Here is a 19725-nt window from a genome sequence, read left to right as displayed (position 1 = left end):
CTGGCCCCATCACCGGAGTCCCTGTGTGTCCTTAGCCAGATAAATTCCCCTCTCTGGGCCTCACATTCCTGCGTGCAGTGTGAGGGCTGGGCTCACGGTCTTCTCCAGTGTTCCCTCAGTGATGAACCTTGATGAGCCTAATTCACAGGAATGGGCCTCTGATGGTAGAATTGCAGGCAGTGTGTGACAGGCACATGGCAGGGGAGGTTTGGGCCCAGAGGGCTTTCCTGTTACCCTGCTCATCACAAGCCACAAATGGCCATGACTGTTTCTGAAGATTTTGCTCAATTTTAAGATGCTTCCTGTCAGCTGTCTGATCAATTCACACAGTGCCAGCAGCATGGTGTGTGGGGCAAAGGCAGGCAGGTGGTGGGAGAGAAGATTGGAGTGGTAGGCTGGGGTCAGATTGGGCAAGGTGCAGGGGAGAGGGAGAGGATTAGGCGGTCCCCACCTGCGAAGGAACACGTATGTGTGCGTGTATATACGGCACGTACCCGTGCACAGGTCAGCTTGTACATGAATCTGTGCACGGACAGGTATGAATACATGTAGGTGTGTGCCTTAACCACATATGGGTTTTTGCAGGTGGGTACCTACCGGTTTGAACTCGATGTGTGGTGAGAGCCCAGATATGTGAGTTCAAAATGTCACATCTGTGTTTACGTGTTCCTGTGTAGGAGTCGTGTGTGTGTGTGCGCGCGCACACGGGCCAACTGCCCTGTGCACCACGGAGGCCTGAACTGTCCCAGTGCCACCTCTGTGGGTAGCCCGCCTGGCCATTGGCTCCCGGCGGGGCTGTAGCTAGGCCCCCAGGAGAAGTGGTTCCATTAAGGAGGCAGCCTCAGGATGTGACCTGACCGTGGTTCAAGGGCAGGGTTGCACAGGCAAGCCTTTGGAGATATTTCTTGGAGGAGGGGCTCTAGGCTCAAAACAGGACCCTGGAGCAAGGTCTCAGGTGGCCCAAGCTCTGGAGATGGCACGGACATCCCTGAGGTTCTAGGCTTCAGGTCGGGGCTGGGGTATCGCTCTCAGAGCTGGCAGCTGTCCAGGCATGGACCAGCAGGTCAGACTCAGGAAGCATCCTGGGATGGACTTCTGGGTGGTGCCCCTGTGGGTCTCGAGAGTCCGAAGTCCAGCACCCAACTCTGAGGCCAGCTCTCCCTCCCCCGCTCTCCCCCCACATTCCATGCTTGGGGGAACCTCATCCTCTAGGATTGTCCTGCTTCCAACCCTACTATGGGCCGCTCCCCACCCTGCTCACTGGGAGTGAACAGGTACCTTTGGGCAGGGCAGGAGCACCAGGCCTCAAGTGGGAAAGCTGTGTAACCCCAGAAAGACGCTGTGTGTGCTAGGCTGCGTTTCTCCCTCGGGCCGCTCTCACCACTTCTAGCTTGGGCTGCTGCAACCATCTTCTTTCCCACGCACCCTCCCGGCCCCCATACTCACATGCCTCCCCTCTCCCGGCTCCTGGACTCTCCCCTTCCGGTCTTTGTTCAGGCTGTCCGCCCTCTATCCACCTGGCCCCTGCCCTTGGGCAGGTCTCCTTTAACCAACTGTGAGCGCATCGAAGGCAGGACTGGTCCTCTTCCATCTTCGTGTCCCCAGAGCCTAGCACAGGCCTGGAACTCAGCGGTTGCTCTCAGCGTTCACTACACAGAAGAACTAAGGAAAGAACAGGTGTGTGACAGAAGGAAGCCTCGCAAGGTGGGGCGTATCTGTGAATCTGATTCCCTCATAGGATAGGAGCCAGTCTTTCCCTTCTGGACCCCCAGCCTGGGGAGCCCAGCCCAGGGGATGTTTGTAGAGGCCTCCTCCCCCTGCCGACAAAGCAGGGCAACTAGACAACATCTAGAAGCTTCTCTGGCAGCAGTGAGTCCTGCCTTGCCTGGGGAGACAAGAATAGTCTCTAACGAGCACGGAATAATGGCTTTCTCTGAAGCTGAATGCGACAGCCGTGGTTAACGCCTCTCTCCTTCCCTCTCTCTCTATGGAAGGGTGTGTGCCTGGCATCCAACCGGTCTCCAGCTCTCCAGGCTGGTCAGGAGGCCTCCCAACGAGTGCGTGAAAAGCATTGCTGAATTTCAATTCTGTATTTGGCCATCCCTCCCACCCCCGAGCTTCCAAAGGGCAGGGATCACCTGCTCACCTATCTAGATATTCAGCAAATATTTATTGAGCGCCAGCCCCATGCGTCCTGTGGACTCGCCTTTATCTCAGTCTCTCGTCCCAGCCAGAGACTTAGCACACACTCAGTGTTCATGGACAGGGGACACACTAGTGGCAGATTCAACAGGTACATGGGGAGGGGGCTTGGGATCCCCGCCAGGCCCTAGAAAATGAGCTGCAGCCAGACCAACGGAAGCCCAGGGATCACACAGACTTGGCAGAATCTGTCTCAGAGCAGTGGTTGTTACAGGGGCCCGGGTTGGGGGCTGCTGCTGGCTGTCCTGCTGGACCCACGCTGCCTCCTGGCAAAAGTAGCAGTGGAAGAGGTGATGGGACTGAATGACCTCTGAGTCCCCTCCAGCCGTGCTACTCAGGGACCTGTGACAGGGCCCGTCAGCCTGATCATCCCCACAGCCCCCACAGCGATGACCAGCCAGTCCACGTAGTAAGCCGGACACAAGGGATGTGGCCCTGTCACACCGGGAACACATGGTCCTCGTACCTGCTTCTGGACAGAGGCCTGGAACTGGAGTGTCGGGGAAACGTTTGCAGAGACACACAGAAGACTGCACTCACTGACACTGTGGGACCGGTGCCCCAGGTGCTTGAACAGAGGCCCCAGGCCGGGCCCTGCCAGACTCGCTCTATGCTTGCAGACAACTCTCAGCTGTGGCCTAGACACCCAACTGCTCAGCCAGTGAAACCTTCTTCACAGTCTGTCCCCTGTGTGTGGGTGTCCCCACACACCCAGGGTGTGCCTGTCACTGCCCGGCCCCCACGGCTGGGCGGACTTGTGGGTGTGCCTTATCCACTTCTCATACCCAGGACCCATTAAAAAGCCGGCACAGAGCAGGCCATTCAGCTCCTGGAATAAATGAAGGCCATGCGTTGTAAAATCTATGAACACACCTGCCAGTTGGCGTGCTTTCTTGACCACCGGGAGGAGCTCCAGCCGATGGATCAGAAGCCACGGCCCTCAGGTCGGGCAGGCGCCTCCGGGCTCAGGCACAGCCCTGTCCTTGTCCTGCCTTCCATGAGAGGGACTGACCCCTGCAAACTCCATTTCCTGGGCTTGCTCGCCGGTGGGTTCTGGCTAATCTAGTCCGTGGGAAGCCCTGACGGTACGTGAGACAATGGGCAGAGGAGCTGGCCTCTTCTCAGGCCTCTGGCTTCGCATGCCAGTGCAGCCAGTGCCCGCCTCACCCCTCGGAGGAGGTCCTGCCAGGCAGCCCTCCTTGTTGGTCCCAGCCTGCAGCTGCTCCCTAGGGGCACGGTGGTTTCCTGCCATTGCCAAGCTCGCGGTTGTCCGAGCTGCCCGATTCCGCCTCCGGCTACCCCACCACCTTTGCTGCCCCTCCCCCGCTCCCCACACCCCGGCCACGTCGGGTCCCCACCACGTGTAGGTCGTCTGCCCAGCTCAATCCAGATCCACCTCTCCCCTTCACCGTCACACCCCCCTCCTCCGCTGCCCAGCTCTGCTCTCTCCGGCCCCGGCCAGACCACGAAGAGACCACACACCACCGGCAGGTTGGAGGCTGTTTCTTTATACAAAGGTAATCAACACTATGGATCCATCAGCATTCTGCTGTGGCTCACGCGGCCCACCTCACTGCCCCTGGGCACAAGGTTGGGGCGGGGGCTGGGCCACTGCAGGGGAGAAATACTACACGGGCCTGGGGACTGCCCGGCAGGGCAGCTGGGAGCTCCCGAAGAGTAGACACAGACAAGCGGGCACTGGAACCAAGAGCACCACACACACAGGGAGGAAACGCAGAGTTAGGATTGGCCGCTGGCAGTCGCTGCCGACCCTCACCTCCCAGGCCTTCTCTGGGAGGCAGGGAGGCAGGGCAGCAGGTGGGAGGGGCCCCGGCCCGGAGCCCAGAAGCCTGGACGTGCCGCTACGAAAACTACGTGACTTCATGTGGCTGCAGAGCATCTCGCCCTCCAGGTCTGTAAACTGGTGACGCTAAATCGCACTTCACAAAGTTGTCGTGAGGATGAACGGGGTTGAAATAGGATATATATCAAAATACTCGACACAGAGCCTGGCACATAGAGGTGTTTGATAAATAATTTTTTGTCAAGAAAATCTTAGCTCAGCTCGGAGAGGACCTTCTTCAGAAAGCCAAGATGGGAGAGAACTTCCCTAGAGATTCTCTATCAGGGGATCAGGACCCTTGAGCACTCCTTGGAGCCCGCAGCCGCTGGAGCGGCCAGGGCCCCAGAATACACAGTGCCAGGGCAGTTGAGAGGGGTGGGGGGCTGGACCCCCAGGGAGGCACCCGCGGTAGCCGGGTAGACACCGGAGGAGTTAGGGGTTGTGCCAAAATGGTTCTGTACGTAACACAGGCCGGAGGCCGGCTGGTATGGAGGCAGGCTGGGCATGTGCCCAGGAGCGCAGGCTGGCCAGGGGGCTAGTTTCTGGCCACTGGCATGCTGCATCTGGGCGACAGGGTGGCTCGGGGACAGGTGAGGGTGGCCACTCTGCGTGGGGTAGGAGCCGGGCACAGGGTTCAGCCTGGAAAGGAACAAGAGAGAAAATGGTCATTCCCATGGTGATGCCAAGGCCCCCCAGCTATCATCGTACATGAGAAAAGCTTGGGATCACCGTACCACTTTATAGGACAACATGCTTTGGCCATTTTCTATAACTAGCTCTGAGCACCAAGTGGGGAGGAAGGTTAATCTCAGCCGGCCAGGAAATGCCCTGAGAGGGAAGCGCCCATTCACAGGCCTGCAGTGAGCCTGTAGGATGAAGGGACGCTGAGCTCCTAAGGCCACCTGAGGTGGAACTGCTCACAGACTTTGCCACCCAGATGAGATGAAGGTGGGACCGGATCATGGCCGTCAGTGTGCCTGTGGCCGGCTCAGCAATTGCACCCAAAGAGAATAGACCAACCTCTAAGGGAGGAAGGGCAGAAGGGCTCTAATGGGTAACACAGGGCTTGGGCCCAGGCCCTGTCTGCTGTGAGGTTTTCCACCTGTGGCTTCAGGAATGAAGACTCATAGCTCAAAGTCCCGGCCGGCAGGAACCATCGAGCCAGATGTCTGGAGCTGCCCATGCAGAGATTAAAGACCCCACCACAGACCATGTGGCTGGGACCACGAATGGAGACACAGCCTGAACTTGGGCGCAGTTCCAAATATGGACAATGATTGCCAACACCACTGATGTTTGTGGTGGATGATTGCACTGAATCTGTAGATATTTCAGTTAGAACTTGATTTTACGGGGTGCCTGGATGGCCCAATCAATTAAGTATGTGACTTTGGCTCAGGTCATGATCTCATGGTTTGTAAGTTCGAGCCCTGCATCAGACTCTGTGCTGACGGCTGGGGCCTAGAGCCTGCTTCAGATTCTGTCTGTCTGTCTCTCTGCTCCTGCACTGCTTGCACACACTCTCTCTCTCTCTCTCTCTCAAAAATAAACATCAAAAAAAATTTAAAAAAGAACCTGATTTTACAAATCAGCGGTTTAAGTACAGGAACAAAGCACTTAATGGCACTTCTGGGATTCTTAAGAATATAGAAGATTTGGGGGGGCGCCTGGGTGGCTCAGTCGGTTAAGCGGCCGACTTCAGCTCAGGTCATGATCTCTCGGTCCGTGAGTTCGAGCCCCGCGTTGGGCCCTGTGCTGACAGCTCAGAGCCTGGAGCCTGTTTCAGATTCTGTGTCTCCCTCTCTCTGACCCTCCCCTGTTCATGCTCTGTCTCTCCCTGTCTCGAAAATAAATAAAACGTTAAAAAAAAAAAAAAAAAAAAGAACAGAGGATTTGGGCCACCAGAAGTTCTGCAAGAGCCTCCAAGGACGCAAAGTTGTCCAGACCGCGTAACTGCCAAGACAAACACACATGTTGTCATGCCAGTGTCCCCGTCAGGACATCTGAAACATCACTTTCTGTCCCGGGTGCCTGTACCAGGCCAGGATAACGAGGAACCGTATGCCATGCCATGTGAGGAACGCGGAAAGAACTGGGGGATCATCACCTCCCTGACCCGGATCTGTCTGCCGTGATGAAACAGAATCAGATGTACCACCCAAGTGTCCCAGTTACAGAAAGGCAGCTGCGCTTCAGCATGGGAGAACTTTCTCATTCATGATGAGCTCCCAGCCGGGAGGGGGGTGTAAGTTCATGCCGGGTGACTGCCCTCAGCTGTCTGAAAGGAGGGTTCCCTCACAGGGTGCAAGTCTGCACCCAAAGGCCCCTTAAGTCCCCTCTCGAGTTTATGAGAACAACAATGAAAAGCCTACAAGCCACAATACACCTAAATTTCAACACTCTCCTCCACATTTAGACCCCAGGGATCACCTGCCTGAAGCAAACTGGGTGCATGCGCATTTCTAGTTTTCCCAGTACTCCCCAGCAGTGCCCTCCCCTGCCAATGTCCCCTTTTTTAGGAAATGGCCAAAGGGCCCTGAGCTGGTGAAGGCCAGGGGCATCCACCTCCTGAAATCAGCTACAAAGAGCAGCTTCCAAGTCAACCGAAACCCTGCATGTAGGTCGGGCCAGAGCACAGAATCTATTCCACAGCTGGTTGAAGGTAGAAAAGGGCCATTGGCAAAACATCTGAACTTCACAGTGAGTCGTTTCCTTTGGGGAGACCACTGAAGGAAAGAAAACTTCCTACATGGTAAAGTCTAAGCATGGAGGCAGCCACAGGCCAGAAGTGGGGAACAGTGGAAAGGGGGTGAATTGGGCCTGGAAGAAGCGACCTTAGCTCGAGACTGGGCTCTCCTATCCCCCTGACACCTAGAGAAAGACTCTCGAACTCCTTGGTCCTCTTCTCTGGTAGGAAGGAGTGAGACTACATGGGCCTGGGCGGCTTGCCTGGCACCTTCCGTGGAGTGAGCCTGGACCAGAAGACCGGAAACCTCACCTCCTGCCGGGTGGCCAAGAAAACTCTGCCTCTCAGGCCCTGTGCTGTTTCACGTCCAAGCCACCTCGTCAGCTGTGTGTGGACTGTCTGCTTCTTACCAGGGCTCCCTGCCCAGGGCCCGGCTGGACCTGTGCAGGGTGCTCGTCAGCACGGAGGGCTGGTGACAACGCTAGATGGGGCCACTCCCTCCCACAGTCTGTCACAAGTCAGTCGGGATGACGTATGAAGGCTTTTCCCATTCCGGCTGGCCAGAGTCCCGAGTGCTCGGACGACATTTGTGCATGCGTGTTCTGGGCCCGGACCTGCCCACACCCTGGTCCTTTCTCCCATGATACTGAGCCAGCCACACTCTCTCTACAAGCCCTGGAATTGCTTCAAGAATAAGCTCCAAGAATTCTGTAACTTACTTCCGGCTGTGGGCTGCCCTTCTTTCGGCTGAAGAACCCGAGATGTACTTGAACACCGAAATCCTCCTCATCAGGCTGAAGGGGAACTTCTGGTCGAGCTTCAGGGCCACTCGCTCTGAGAGGTCGATGGAGTAGCAGTAGGTGAGGCCATCTGAGGTCGACATATTAAGTGAAATTGGAGGCAGCTCGAGGGAGGCGGGCCGGACACTCCTCACAGAGTACAGGTTCCCACGTTTATTCTGCAGGGGGATTAGCGCTCATTCTGCCACCAGCCTGAGCTCCGGGGAGACCAAGAGTTGAGTTTCTATTCCCTGCACCTCAGAGGGAACATGAACCAACCGTCGGGGGAGGCAGGGGGTGGGGGTGGGGGGGCAGATCGGTGCCGACACCTCACCCAGCCCATCCCTTGAGCCCTGTCTTTCCTGCAACCCGTCAAGCTGGCACACGCCTCTGTGCCTGCAGTTGGATGAGGCAGGAGGCTGTCCCAGCACCCTCTGGGAGGACTGACATCTTGTACTTTGTCCCCAAACAGAAGGCACCTTGCCTCAACGTGACCAAGTGAGCTTCACGTGGGCCTCTTCGGCAGCAATTTCCCCCACACTGTCACCGCCCCAAACAAGTGGTGTGACGGCACTCTGGCCGTCTGGCCCGTGTCAACCCACCACTGCCTAGGCAGTCATAAAGATTCAGCTTTTGTCCGTCTGTCCACCCATCCATCTTTTTGGCAAATGTTTACTGAACGTCTGTTACTTCCAGGAACTAAGAAATGAGGAGTGCCAGGCAAGGGGTAAGTCACTAGGATAGGGTCAGTAGGGATAAGAAAGGGATTATCCGGAAGACCAGGATGGGGACCCTAAGCTAGTCTAGGGAGATCAAGACGACTTTCTCTAGGAAGTGACATGCATGCTGAACCCTAAGTGGGGAGCAGCAGTAGCTGGGAGGGGGTGGGGATGGAGGGAAGGCTGTAAGGAAGCACCGAGAACGTTCCTCAAGCGAGCGCTCCTCGCTGGTATGTGAGCAAGACAGTTCTTTGTGGGGCTCGACTGTTTCCCTCGGCAGCTCCGGCCACCGGCGACTAAGGGGCAGTAGCACCTAGTCTTTGTGACAACCAAAAATGCCCCCTGCGTGTTACTAAATTCTTTCAGGGAGGAGTACATCTCCAAATGCTGAGTTCCAGCATTAAGCGATGCTGTGAAGGAGTTCAAAGTCGTCGCGGCTGATGACTTCAGAACGACCTCAAAGGTCTGTTCTGCCTCTGACTCTGCGGAAGTCCCAATGCCAGACTGGTCCCCCCACCATAGATAACTGTGAGCCAGGATACAACATTTTACACACTTGCCTTCAGACTTTGAGCGGCAAACACTGCCAGACTGTGATACCTACGAAAAGGGAAACAATTAAGTGAGCCTCAAGATGGAACTGGCTTTCAGCCTGGAGGCACTTTCCAAACTACAGCATCCGAAGGGGAATCCAAGCAGAGAAGAGCATTTTTTTTTTTTTTTTTTTTTTTTCCTGAATTGAAGAGATAGATAAAGAATTCAGAGAGGAAAAAGGGCCTGGGATTTCCAGATCAGAGTAATGGAGAGAAGGGAGGTGCTCTGGGAAGGAGCTCCAGAAACATGCATGGGGTTCCCCGAGTCTTTAGCTGAATGCCAATGTGCACACCCACAGGCCAAGACGCCTCAAGCCAGGCGAAGAACAGCTACTGAGCTACTGAGGGAACAACTCTCCGGGAGCTGTTCGCTTAACAACAGGGAGCTCACAGGGGGCAGGGACATGCTCGAGTTCTAACCACACAGGGGAAAGAGACCTCGCTGACACCAGGGCATTCAGACGAGACTCCCAGAAAGGTAATGCCTTGCCAAATAAATGAACTGCCTATCAGGAAAAAAATCAACACTTGTTAAAAAAAAGAAAAAAAACCACAACCCGGCCCTGGATACCACAGCATTCGCAGTGTCTAGCGTAAACTAAAAGATTACGAGACGCGTGAAGAAGCAAGAAAGTGGGTCCATTATCAGCAGGAAAATCTGTCAAAAACAGATCCAGAAATGACAGACATGATGGTGTTAACAGACAAAATGTTTTAAAATAGCTACTATAAATAGCTATTTTACAAACAGCCACTATACGGAAGTATATGAAGGGTTTAAAGGAAAACACAATGAAGGAACAGATGAAGAATCCCAATATGGAAATGAAAACTATATATATATAAAAAAAAGAACCTCCTGAGCTGAAATATACAACATGAGGGGGAAAAAACCCAAGCAGATGGGTTTAACAGCTGGGCACACACTGAAGAAAAAGAGATCACCCAGCTGGAAGGCAATGGAATAGAAAATATCCAAACTGAAATGGAGAGGGGGAAGAAAGCTAAAAAAAATACAAAATAAACAGAGCCTCAGGGACCCACTGAACAATACTAAGTAGTCTAACATATGTTTAATTGGCACCCTGGAAGAAGTGGGGAAAGTAGAAGAGAAAAAAATACTTGGAGACATAACGAGGATAATTTTTTTAGACTTGTATGAAAACCGTAAACTCACAGATCCAAGATCCAATGACCAACTACAAGCAAGGAAAACAAAGAAAATCACTCCAAAGGTACATGAAAATTAAACAGCTGAAAACCAATGATAAAAAACTGTGAAAGAAGCCAGAGGAAAACAACGAATTATATAGGGAAAACAATAAAAATGATTACTGCCTCCTCATGATAAAAGAATATAAACCAGGAGTAATGCAATGACATCTTTAAAAGTGAAAGAAGATCAGAGAAGGACAGAATTCTGTATGTGGTGAAATAAAGGCATTTTCAGAGCACTGAAAGCTGAGAGAATTTGTCACCAGTGTACCTACTGGGGGGTATGGGTATGAAGGGAGGTTCTTCAGGCAAAAGAAAAATGATACCAGATGGAAACTTGGATCCACACAAAAGAATGAAGAGAATGAGAAATGGCAAGTATGTGGGTAAACGCTGCTTTTTTAAATTAAAAAATATATAACTGACTGTTTGAAACAAAAGTAATAGCAATGTAGGGGTATCTGGGTGGCTCAGTTGGTTAAGCGTCCAACTTTAGCTCAGGTCATGATCTCATGGTTCATGAGTTCAAGACCTGCATTGGGCTCTGTGTTGACAGCTCAGAGCTGGAGGCTGCTTCAGATTCTGTGTCTCCCTCTCTCTCTGCCCCTCCCCTGTTTGCACTCTCTCTCAAAAATAAATAAACATTAAAAAATGCACATCTTAAAAAAATTTTTTTTAAAGTAATAGCAATGTATTGTGAAGTTTATAACACGTATGACAACAGTAGAAATAAAACGTAGGACAATAACAACACAAAGAATGAAAAGAAGGAAAACAGAAACACAATTCCGTGAGATTCTTCAGTTACATACAACGTGGTATATAATCTGTAAGTAGTCTGTGATAAATTAAAAATGTATATTGTAAACTCTACAGCAACCACTAAAAAATAAGACAAAGAGGTATAGTTAATAGCAAACACAGCAAACCCATAAGAGTCTATCTTTAAATATGAGATACCAAAAAAAAATATTCTGTTGAAGTTAGGAAAAGAGGAAAAAAAAGGCACGAAGAACATTTGGGACAAAGAAAAAAACAAAAAGCGAGCAGGCAGACTTAACCCCAACCGTATGAATAATTATACTAAATGCACATGAGCTAAATGTACCATTTAAAAGGCAGAGATAGACTGGAGAACCAACTATATGCTATCTATAAGAAACATGCTTTATTTTTATTTTTTTTAATGTTTATTTGTTTTGAAAGAGAGCATTGGGGGGGAGAGACAGAGAGAGAGAGAGAGAGAGAATCCCAAGCAGTTTCTGTGCTATCAGCACAGAGCCCAACACAGAGCTGGATCCCATGAACCATGAGCAACATGAGATCATAACCTGAATCAAAATCAAGAGCTGGGTATATGGGGCACCTGGATGGTTCAGTCAGTCAAGCGTCCAACTCTTGATTTCAGCTCAGGTCATGATCTCACAGTTGGTTGAGTTTGAGCACTGCATGGGCTCTGTGCTGACAATACAGAGCCTGCTTGGGATTCTGTCTTCCTCTTTCTTTGCTCCTCTCCTGCTTGCACTGTCTCTCTCAAAACAAATAAACTTAAAAAAAAGAGTTTTTTTTAAACAGTTGGGTGCTTAACCAACTGAGCCACCCAGGAACCCCAAGAAATATGTGTTAAACTTAAAGACACAGGGGCACCTGGGTGGCTCAGTTGGTTAAGCGCCCAACTCTTGGTTTTGGCTCAGGTCATGATCTCACGGTGTGTGGGTTTGAGCCCCGCGTTGGGCTCTGTGCTGACAGCGTGGAGCCTGCTTGAGATTCTCTGTCTCCCTCTCTCCTCCCTCTCTCTCTCCTCCCCCCTCCTGCTCATTATCTCTATTTCCTAAAATAGGTAAATAAACATTAAAAAAAAAAAAATTAAAGACACAAACATATTAAAACTATAAAGATGGAGGGGTGCCCGGGTGGCTCAGTCAGTGAAATGTCCAACTTTTGGTTTTGGTTCAGGTCGTGAGTTCGAGTCCCACATTGGCTCTGCACTGACAGTGTGGAGCTCACTTCAGATCCTGTCTCCCTCGCTCTTTGCCCCTCCCCCAACTCGTGCTCTTGCTCTCTTTCTTGAAAATACATAAACATTAAAAAAGATCTATAAAGATGGAAATATATATACCCTATAAATCCTAATTTTAAGAAAGAAAGGTAGAATTACATAGTAATATCAGCTAACAAAGACTCTGGAACAAAGAATATTACCAGAGACTAAAATCGTCCATTTCACAATGATAAAGGGTGAATTCATCAAGATGACATAACAATCCTAGATACGTATGCATCCAATAAGACCTTCGATACACTTGAAGCAAAAACTGACAAGAATTGCAAGGAAAAAATAGATAAATCCACAACTTTAGTTGGAGATTTCAACAGTCCCCTTTCAGTAACTGACAGAACAAGTGCAAGTGTATAGAAGGCTAGAATAAGACCAACACCTTGACCTAACGGACATAAATGGAACACTACACCCACCAACCGCAGAATGCACATTCTTCTTACACACAGAACGTTCATCAAGATATATCAAATGCTGAGCCAGAAAATAATTTAAAAGGACTACAATCTGCAAAAGAATGCGCTCTGACCTTTTGAAAGGAAATTAGAAATCATCAACAAAAAGAAATGTGAAAAAGCACCAAAAATGTAGAAATTAAGCAACTCACTTGTAAATAACCCTTGGATCTACGAAAAAATCCCAAGGAAAATTAGAAAATACTTTTAACCCATTAAAAATGAAAAGACAACATCAAAATTCGTGGGATGCAGCTAAAGCAGTGCTTACAGAAGAGTTTATAGCTTTAAATTTTCATATTAGAAAAAAAGGTCTGGGGCGCCTGGTAGCTCAGTTGGTTAAACCTCCGACTTCAGCTCGGGTCATATCTCATGGTTCATGGGTTCGAGCCCTATGTCAGGCTCTGTGCTGACAGCTTAGAGCCTGGAGCCTGCTTTGGATCCTGTGTCTCCCTCTCTCTCTGCCCCTCCCCTGCTTGCGTTCTCTCTCTCTCTCTCAAAAATAAACATTAAAAACATTTTTTTAATTAAAAAAAGGTTCAAAATAAATGAATTAAATTTTTAAAATAAGATAAATAAGAACTATGTGATCAATGTATATTTACCTACCCTAATAGCTTATAGAATCACACGTTGAAAGAGATTTTAGAGGGTGCCTGGGTGGCTTAGGGGGTTAAGCAAACCACCCTTGATTTTGGCTCAGGTCATGATCTCACGGTTCATGAGTTTGAGCCCCGTGTCAGGCTCTGTGCTGCTTGGGATTCTCTCTCCCTCTCTCTCTGTCCCTCCCCTGCTCAAGCACTCTCTTGCTCTTAAAATAAATAAACTGAAAGAAAAGAAAAAGATCTTAAGAATGTACCTTGTTCAACCTCCAACACTAACCATTTCTAATGTTGAAGAAAGTAACCCACATGGAGGCACCTGGCACCTCAGCTGGTAGAGCATGAGACTCTTGATCTCGGGACTGTGAGTTCAAGCCTCATGTTGGGCATAGAGATCACTTAAAAAAATGTTTTGTTTTGTTTTTAAAAAAATTTTTTTTTTAACGTTTGTTTATTTTTGAGACAGAGAGAGACAGAGCATGAACAGGGGAGGGTCAGAGAGAGGGAGACACAGAATCCGAAACAGGCTCCAGGCTCTGAGCTGTCAGCACAGAGCCCGACGCGGGGCTCAAACTCACGGACCGTGAGATCATGACCTGAGCCGAAGTCGGACGCTTAACTGACCGAGCCACCCAGGCGCCCCAAAAAATGTTTTTTTAAACAATAAAGAAAGGTAACCCACATTGTATTTTAGAATGCCCCTCCCCCCCCCCCACCCGTGCAACGGCCAGAATATTTATACAAGGATTGTAAGGCTTATCCTAAGTTTTTAACCACCCATAGGACCCTGCCTGTCATTAAAAAATTTTCTACTGGGGGCGCCTGGATGGCTCAGTCAGTTAAGCGTCCGACTTCGGCTCAGGTCATGATCTCGTGGTTCACGAGTTCGAGCCCCGTGTCAAACTCTGCACTGACAGCTTGGAGCCTGGAGCCTGCTTTGGATTCTGTGTGTGTGTGTGTGTGTGTGTGTGTGTGTGTGTGTGAGTCTTTCTCTCTGCCCCTCCCTGACATGCATGCAGAGAGAAAGAGCTCTCTCCCTCTCAAAAATGAACATTAAAAATAAATTTTAAATATTGTTTCTTCTGACAAAAAGACTAAACCCAACCCAACCCAACCCAAACAAACCTATTTCCTATTCCTTTCATGGAACATCTCCAGCTCATGGGTATCTCAGATTCTTCCCATGAAAACTCATGTCACAACTAGCCAAACGTAGGGTTTATGCCTCCATTTACGAGGAAGAAAAAACCTCAAGTCAGAATATTTCACTAACTGGCAGTGCTACGCTGGCACGAAAAGAAAGCTAGCTATGTTGACACTTTCCAGGCGGCAAAATTCTGGCCCAGAGAAGGGAAGTGACCGGCCCAAGACCACATGGGTTTCAAAGCTGAAGTTCAAACCTGGAGCCCGGGGCTCTACCTCCGCCCTCCGCCCTCCGCCCAGACCCTCCACCGTGGTTCACCGCTTGCCATGTCACCACCCTACAGTTCCCTTCCGCGAAGGATACAGGTCAGCCCAATCCCAAGCCCGCAGACATTACTGAGGAAGGAGGTCTGGGGAATGAGCCAGGAGGCACAGAGCAGGAGCCACGGCACCAGCATCGAGGGCACAACCAGGCCGAAGACCAGGGCCCTCCTCATGCGAGAGCGGACAGAGTTGACGCCCAGCATGGCAAAAGCCACTGGGGTGAAGCCTCTGGCATCCTCCACCTCCCCCAGCTTCGAAAGCGATGACACGGCTTCAAACGACAGGAAGATGATAGCAGAGAAGATGGCGAAGATCACGGTGAAGAAGCAATGGCGGACGGTGCCCACGGTTCTCTCGAAATTGCCAGCAAAGCGCCAGATGATGACAGCACCGCAGAGCAGGGAGATTGGATTCTCGTAGACAAAGATGTACGTCACCAGCCTGTAAACTGCAGAGGGGACGGACAGGGTTAGAGGCTTGACCGCGAGGGGCTCTACCGGAGGGAAAGCCAGGCTACAACCCACCGCGGGAAGGGGGAGTGGCAGGCTGTCAGCACCAGAGCAAATCAGCCAGGAGCCATGAAAGGCAGTGGGAGACAGCACTGAAGGACCCAAGACTCAAAGCAGAAGTGTGGCACCCAGTCCTTGCTCTCTTCCCCAGACCTGGAGCGAGTCTGTGACTGGCTTCCAAGTGGGGGGGAAAAAAATGACACTTTTTAGCATGGGATGGTCTGGGAATTTGTTAACGTGCTTCATAATCCTTTTTAATTTTTTATCTTAGGTTTTAATACTGACCTATCTCACCGGGCAGTTTGAGGGTTAATTAATTGTAACAGCTTCAGGGTGGATTGAGGGGGTATCACTTAACACTCTGTGTGCCAGTCTCCTCGGCTGTAATCCTGACCTCTCCTTCCATAGTGGCTGTTCAGAGAAGAAAAAAGGGACCATGAATTATTTTGCACCTGCAACCATTATAAAACTATCACTAATAAAATATAGGACTCAGACATCTTTCTTCAAAGTGCGTACCCAACCTTACAGGTAGAGCAATGCTTTATGGCAGTAAGACAGCAAAGAATACTACTCCTATTTTTCTAAAAGCAGTCACTTCTTATGTACTTTTATGTCCCCCCAGGCCAAAACACTAAAGTGAAGGAGGGGACTGGTGAGGTAGTAGTAATACTGAACCTTGGAGGCCTAAAGGCTTGAAGTGGAATCTTGGCTCGGTCATGTCCAGGCTGGCTGAAGCTCAGTCAAGTCATGGGCCCTGCGAGCTTCGGTTTCTTCATTTAAAATGATAGCATTACATCTGAGGACTTCAAAGGTCTCTTATCTGTCAGATACTCACATGCCCACAAACCCCACACTCAGAGAAGCTGTGAGCTAAAGGGAAAAAGGGCGAGCTCGGTTTACCCTGACATCTTAAATACCTCTGAGGATGCGCTCTGTGTATCCAGGGTGGTGGTGGGAGGCAACCATATACCTCAGGCCATCTCTATAAAATTTCATGATCTGATGAGTACTTTATGATTTGTTGAAACCATTCCAAGTATAAACTGAAATTCCAAGTATAAGTGTGAAGATTCTACAAGTTACTCTATATGATTTGGGTATCATAATACACCCTCAAGGCTCCAGTTCCCAAACATCATACAATAAAAAACCCGTGTTCCTGTCTCAATTGCAAGACTTAATAGCTCTGCGGTTCCCTATTGACGCCTGTTTCACCTAAATAATGGGGAATAACAAAGCCTACGTCACAGGATGGAGATTAAAGCTCATGAGTGTGTGCTTTGCAAAACAACAAAAGCTATACAAATTTCCCATTTTCCTCCCCAGAAAAGAACGGGGAAGAGACAAAGACTACGAATGTCTCTCATGAGCGGATGTTTATATTCAATCACCTAGAGAAAACAAACACCTTTCCCAAGGTACAAGATGCCTCCCCCCTCCCATGAGCTGGGAGTAGGGAGTCAGGATTAAGATACACGCAAGTAAGCAGACGACGTTCTAAACCCCAAAGAGGCCAGGACGCTTATAGAGGGTGGCCACAGAGGATGCTTAAGTGTCCTGATGAAGGCGAGAGAGACATTTTTTTGCCAGTGGGGAGGTTAGGAGGTGTGTATGCGACGGGACAGGGAGAGGAAACAATCCTTCTCCTCGGAGAGCGAGCAATGGGTGAACGAAGCCGGTTTGCTAGGGAACGGGTGTGGGGCCTTAACCAGGCCGGTGGCGCCAGGGCAGGGAACAAATTCGGGTAGGTTAGGACTACAGATGGAGTAATGGGAAGATGGGACTCTGGAGGGACAACGACGCGGGAAACGGGACTGGTTCACAGGATGGGGAGAATGACGCTGCGGATGGAGTGGCCGGAGGCGTAGCCCGCGGCTCGGGCACTGGGAGCGCCGGGAGAGGTGGGAGGAAGAGGGCTGGCCCCCGCGGCCCGGCCCCGCCCCTGCTTGCTCACCTTGCCAGTTGCGCAGGGCCTCGGACCGCAGCGAGAGGCCCGAGGGCGCCAGGGGCGGCTGCAGCAGGAACAGGCGGGGCCCGGACACCAGCAGCGAGAGCAGCGCGGTGAAGAAGGTGGCGGATGGCACCTCGGGACACAAGGACCAGCTCCGAGACCCGGGCTCCGAGACCACCATGGCCGCCATCGTGCCTGCGCCACGCCTCGGCGCCGGCTGGTCCTGGGCTCCTTCCGCCTCCCTGCGGCTGTCTCCCCTGGCAACAGCGGAGGCGGTGGCCGGAAGCCCCGCCTCCTCACGGCCCCGCCCCGCGTCGAGCTGTCCAATCCGCTCGCGCCGCCAGCCTCCAACGCGCGCTGGCCGCCGAGAGTCGGAGCAGCGCCCTCTGGCGTGCAACCCTGGGGCCCGCGCAGGTGCACTGCCGGGACCAATTGGGGGACGCGGGTTTGAATTCCATCGCCTCGTCTCCAGAGACTTAATGATTACAGTGTCTTGCGGTTTACAGAGCTCTTTCACTCACACGCACACACGCACACACATGCACCTGCCTTATCTGTGCTTATCCTCATTATACCGATGAGGAAACTGAGGTCTAAGGAGGGCCCTGAGCAATTCAGTTGAGTAGCCGACAGAATTCGAACTCAGATCCTCCCACTACTAGGCCCATAATTGGCTGGGAGTACAGCCGGGGCGGCTTTCAGTGGCTGGATTGGAGAGGAAGGGGCAGGAGATGACGTTGGAAGCGTTAGAATGTAATATAAACACCTTAACCTTCAGGTCTATTTCAACTCTTCAAATCTGACAAGCGGCTTCTCCAGAGTACAGCTATTTTAGGTAGACAACTAGAATGTGTTTCCCTGATTCCAGATGCCCAAGAAGGTGAGGCAACCTGCCCGAGGTCACAAGCAGGAAGTGGTAGGATTCGGATTTGACTCTGGTTTACCAAGCTCCAATTTTCTGCCCTTTTCATTATTACCCCCTCCTATCCCGCCTACTGCTACCTGTATGTAAATTTGACTCGAAGCCACACGGGCTACTGAAAAAGAAACAATGCTTCGCTCTTTGTGCAGAACATTCATGTCCATTCTCTGGCCCTACTCTGCCCGCTCTGTAGTTCTGGCCCTGTCTGTGTTCCCATGGGCCTCAGGAAGAGAACCTGAGATTGTTTTTGTCCTTTGTGTTCAGTACTAAAATATAACCGTATAATTTTCCAGAGATTTTCTATATATGCATATATATGTATATATGTGTGTTTGTGTGTGTATATATATACATATATATATACATATATACACACACATACACACATATAGCAATGGGACACATTTAAATTTTTTTAAATGTTTATTTTTGAGAGAGAGAGTGAGATAAAGCATGAGCGGGGGAGAGGCAGAGAGAGAGAGAGGGAGACACAGAATCCGAAGCAGGCTCCAGACTCTGAGCTGTTAGTACAGAGCCCGACGCGGGGCTCGGACTCACAAGCTATGAGATCATGACCTGAGCCGAAGTCAGACGCTTAACTGACCGACTCACCCAGGCACCCCATCAATGGGACACATTTAAATGAACACTGGGTATATTTAACTCATGCTTCTCATGGTGCAGCAGTGGGCATAAAAATTAAGGTTTACTCAACAGGAAGCGAAATATGAATCAGGAGTGTGGGAACTTGGGCTGCTAGAATCAGGTCCAGGCCCTGAGAAGAGGAAGGGGGTGGTGGTCCCAGCTCCTCTGTGCCAGTCAGGCAGCCCTCGGAGTTCTGAGTCTACTTCTAGACACCGACCCTGAAAGAGAATGTAGGAAATTAGAGCTTGTCTAACCCAAAGGGACCAGGATTAGGAAGGAAGCAGGAGGGGTGGGCGGACTTCAAATCATATCTGACAAGGAACAATGAAAGGAACCAGAGAGATTTCTCTGGAAAAGCGTCAGGGGTCCTGACCACTGGCTTAGCTATCTGGCGGTTTTTCCTGAAGGTGAGGGAGTAGGTTTATCCTGTGTCACTCCAGAAGGAAGGATTGAGAGAGAAAGGTGGAAATGACAGCGAGACCACGGGACACAAGGGAAACCTTTCTGACGGTTTGGGTTGTCCACCCATGAAATGAACTGCCTTGATCAGTAGTGAGCTCCCCGTCACTAGTAGTGTGCAAGCAGAGGCCATGTGGTGACTTGATGAGAATATTGAAGATATTCAAGCATCCACTTGGAAGTAGAAGTCGATGGCTTTTAAAATCCCTTTGGATACTCCGGTTCTGAGTCTCCACAAACACAAACACATATGGAGGGTTGATGCATTTACCACTTAGCGGGGGGTCCACGATAAGTGCATTTGGTCTCCTGGCAGAACGAGAGCTGTAGTGATGTCACATATCTTACAGTCAAGGGAGCCTCCAACAGTCTCCTGTCTCTCTGACTCTGCCTCCTCCTCATTTTCTCCCAATTATGCCTCCAGAAGACCCCAAGACCTTCTCTTAAGCTCAGGGGGTAGAGAACTGGCATGAGCCAAGAAGAGCTATCGTCAGCCTTGAGGATGGGGCCCGACTATGAATCATTTTTGGTCTACCCACTTTGCCCTTGGTCTACAGAGAGACTTCCGGGCCTCAAGTGTGCTCCCCAGGGACGCCTCTGTTCTACCAGGCATTCT

General features: G+C 50.7%; 2 protein-coding genes across 2 annotated transcripts in view; one reads left to right on the top strand and one right to left on the bottom strand.

Annotated features, from left to right (window-relative positions):
- Positions 1 to 19725, top strand: part of STYXL1 (serine/threonine/tyrosine interacting like 1) — a 320245-nt gene that overhangs the window by 165971 nt on the left and 134549 nt on the right. The window lies entirely within an intron of this gene.
- Positions 3690 to 17343, bottom strand: RHBDD2 (rhomboid domain containing 2). Its single transcript, XM_049639213.1, has 4 exons — positions 17087 to 17343; positions 14661 to 15068; positions 7451 to 7601; positions 3690 to 4684 (listed from the first exon to the last, which is right to left on the bottom strand). Exons 1-4 carry the CDS (start codon positions 17271 to 17273, stop codon positions 4327 to 4329), a joined length of 1104 nt encoding a protein of 367 aa, XP_049495170.1. The 5' UTR covers positions 17274 to 17343; the 3' UTR covers positions 3690 to 4326.

Source organism: Panthera uncia, chromosome E3 (assembly GCF_023721935.1).
Source record: "Panthera uncia isolate 11264 chromosome E3, Puncia_PCG_1.0, whole genome shotgun sequence".
In the NCBI taxonomy this organism is placed as follows: Eukaryota; Metazoa; Chordata; class Mammalia; order Carnivora; family Felidae; genus Panthera; species Panthera uncia.
Note: the sequence above shows the minus strand (reverse complement) of the source record. Positions and strands in the feature narration are given on the sequence as shown.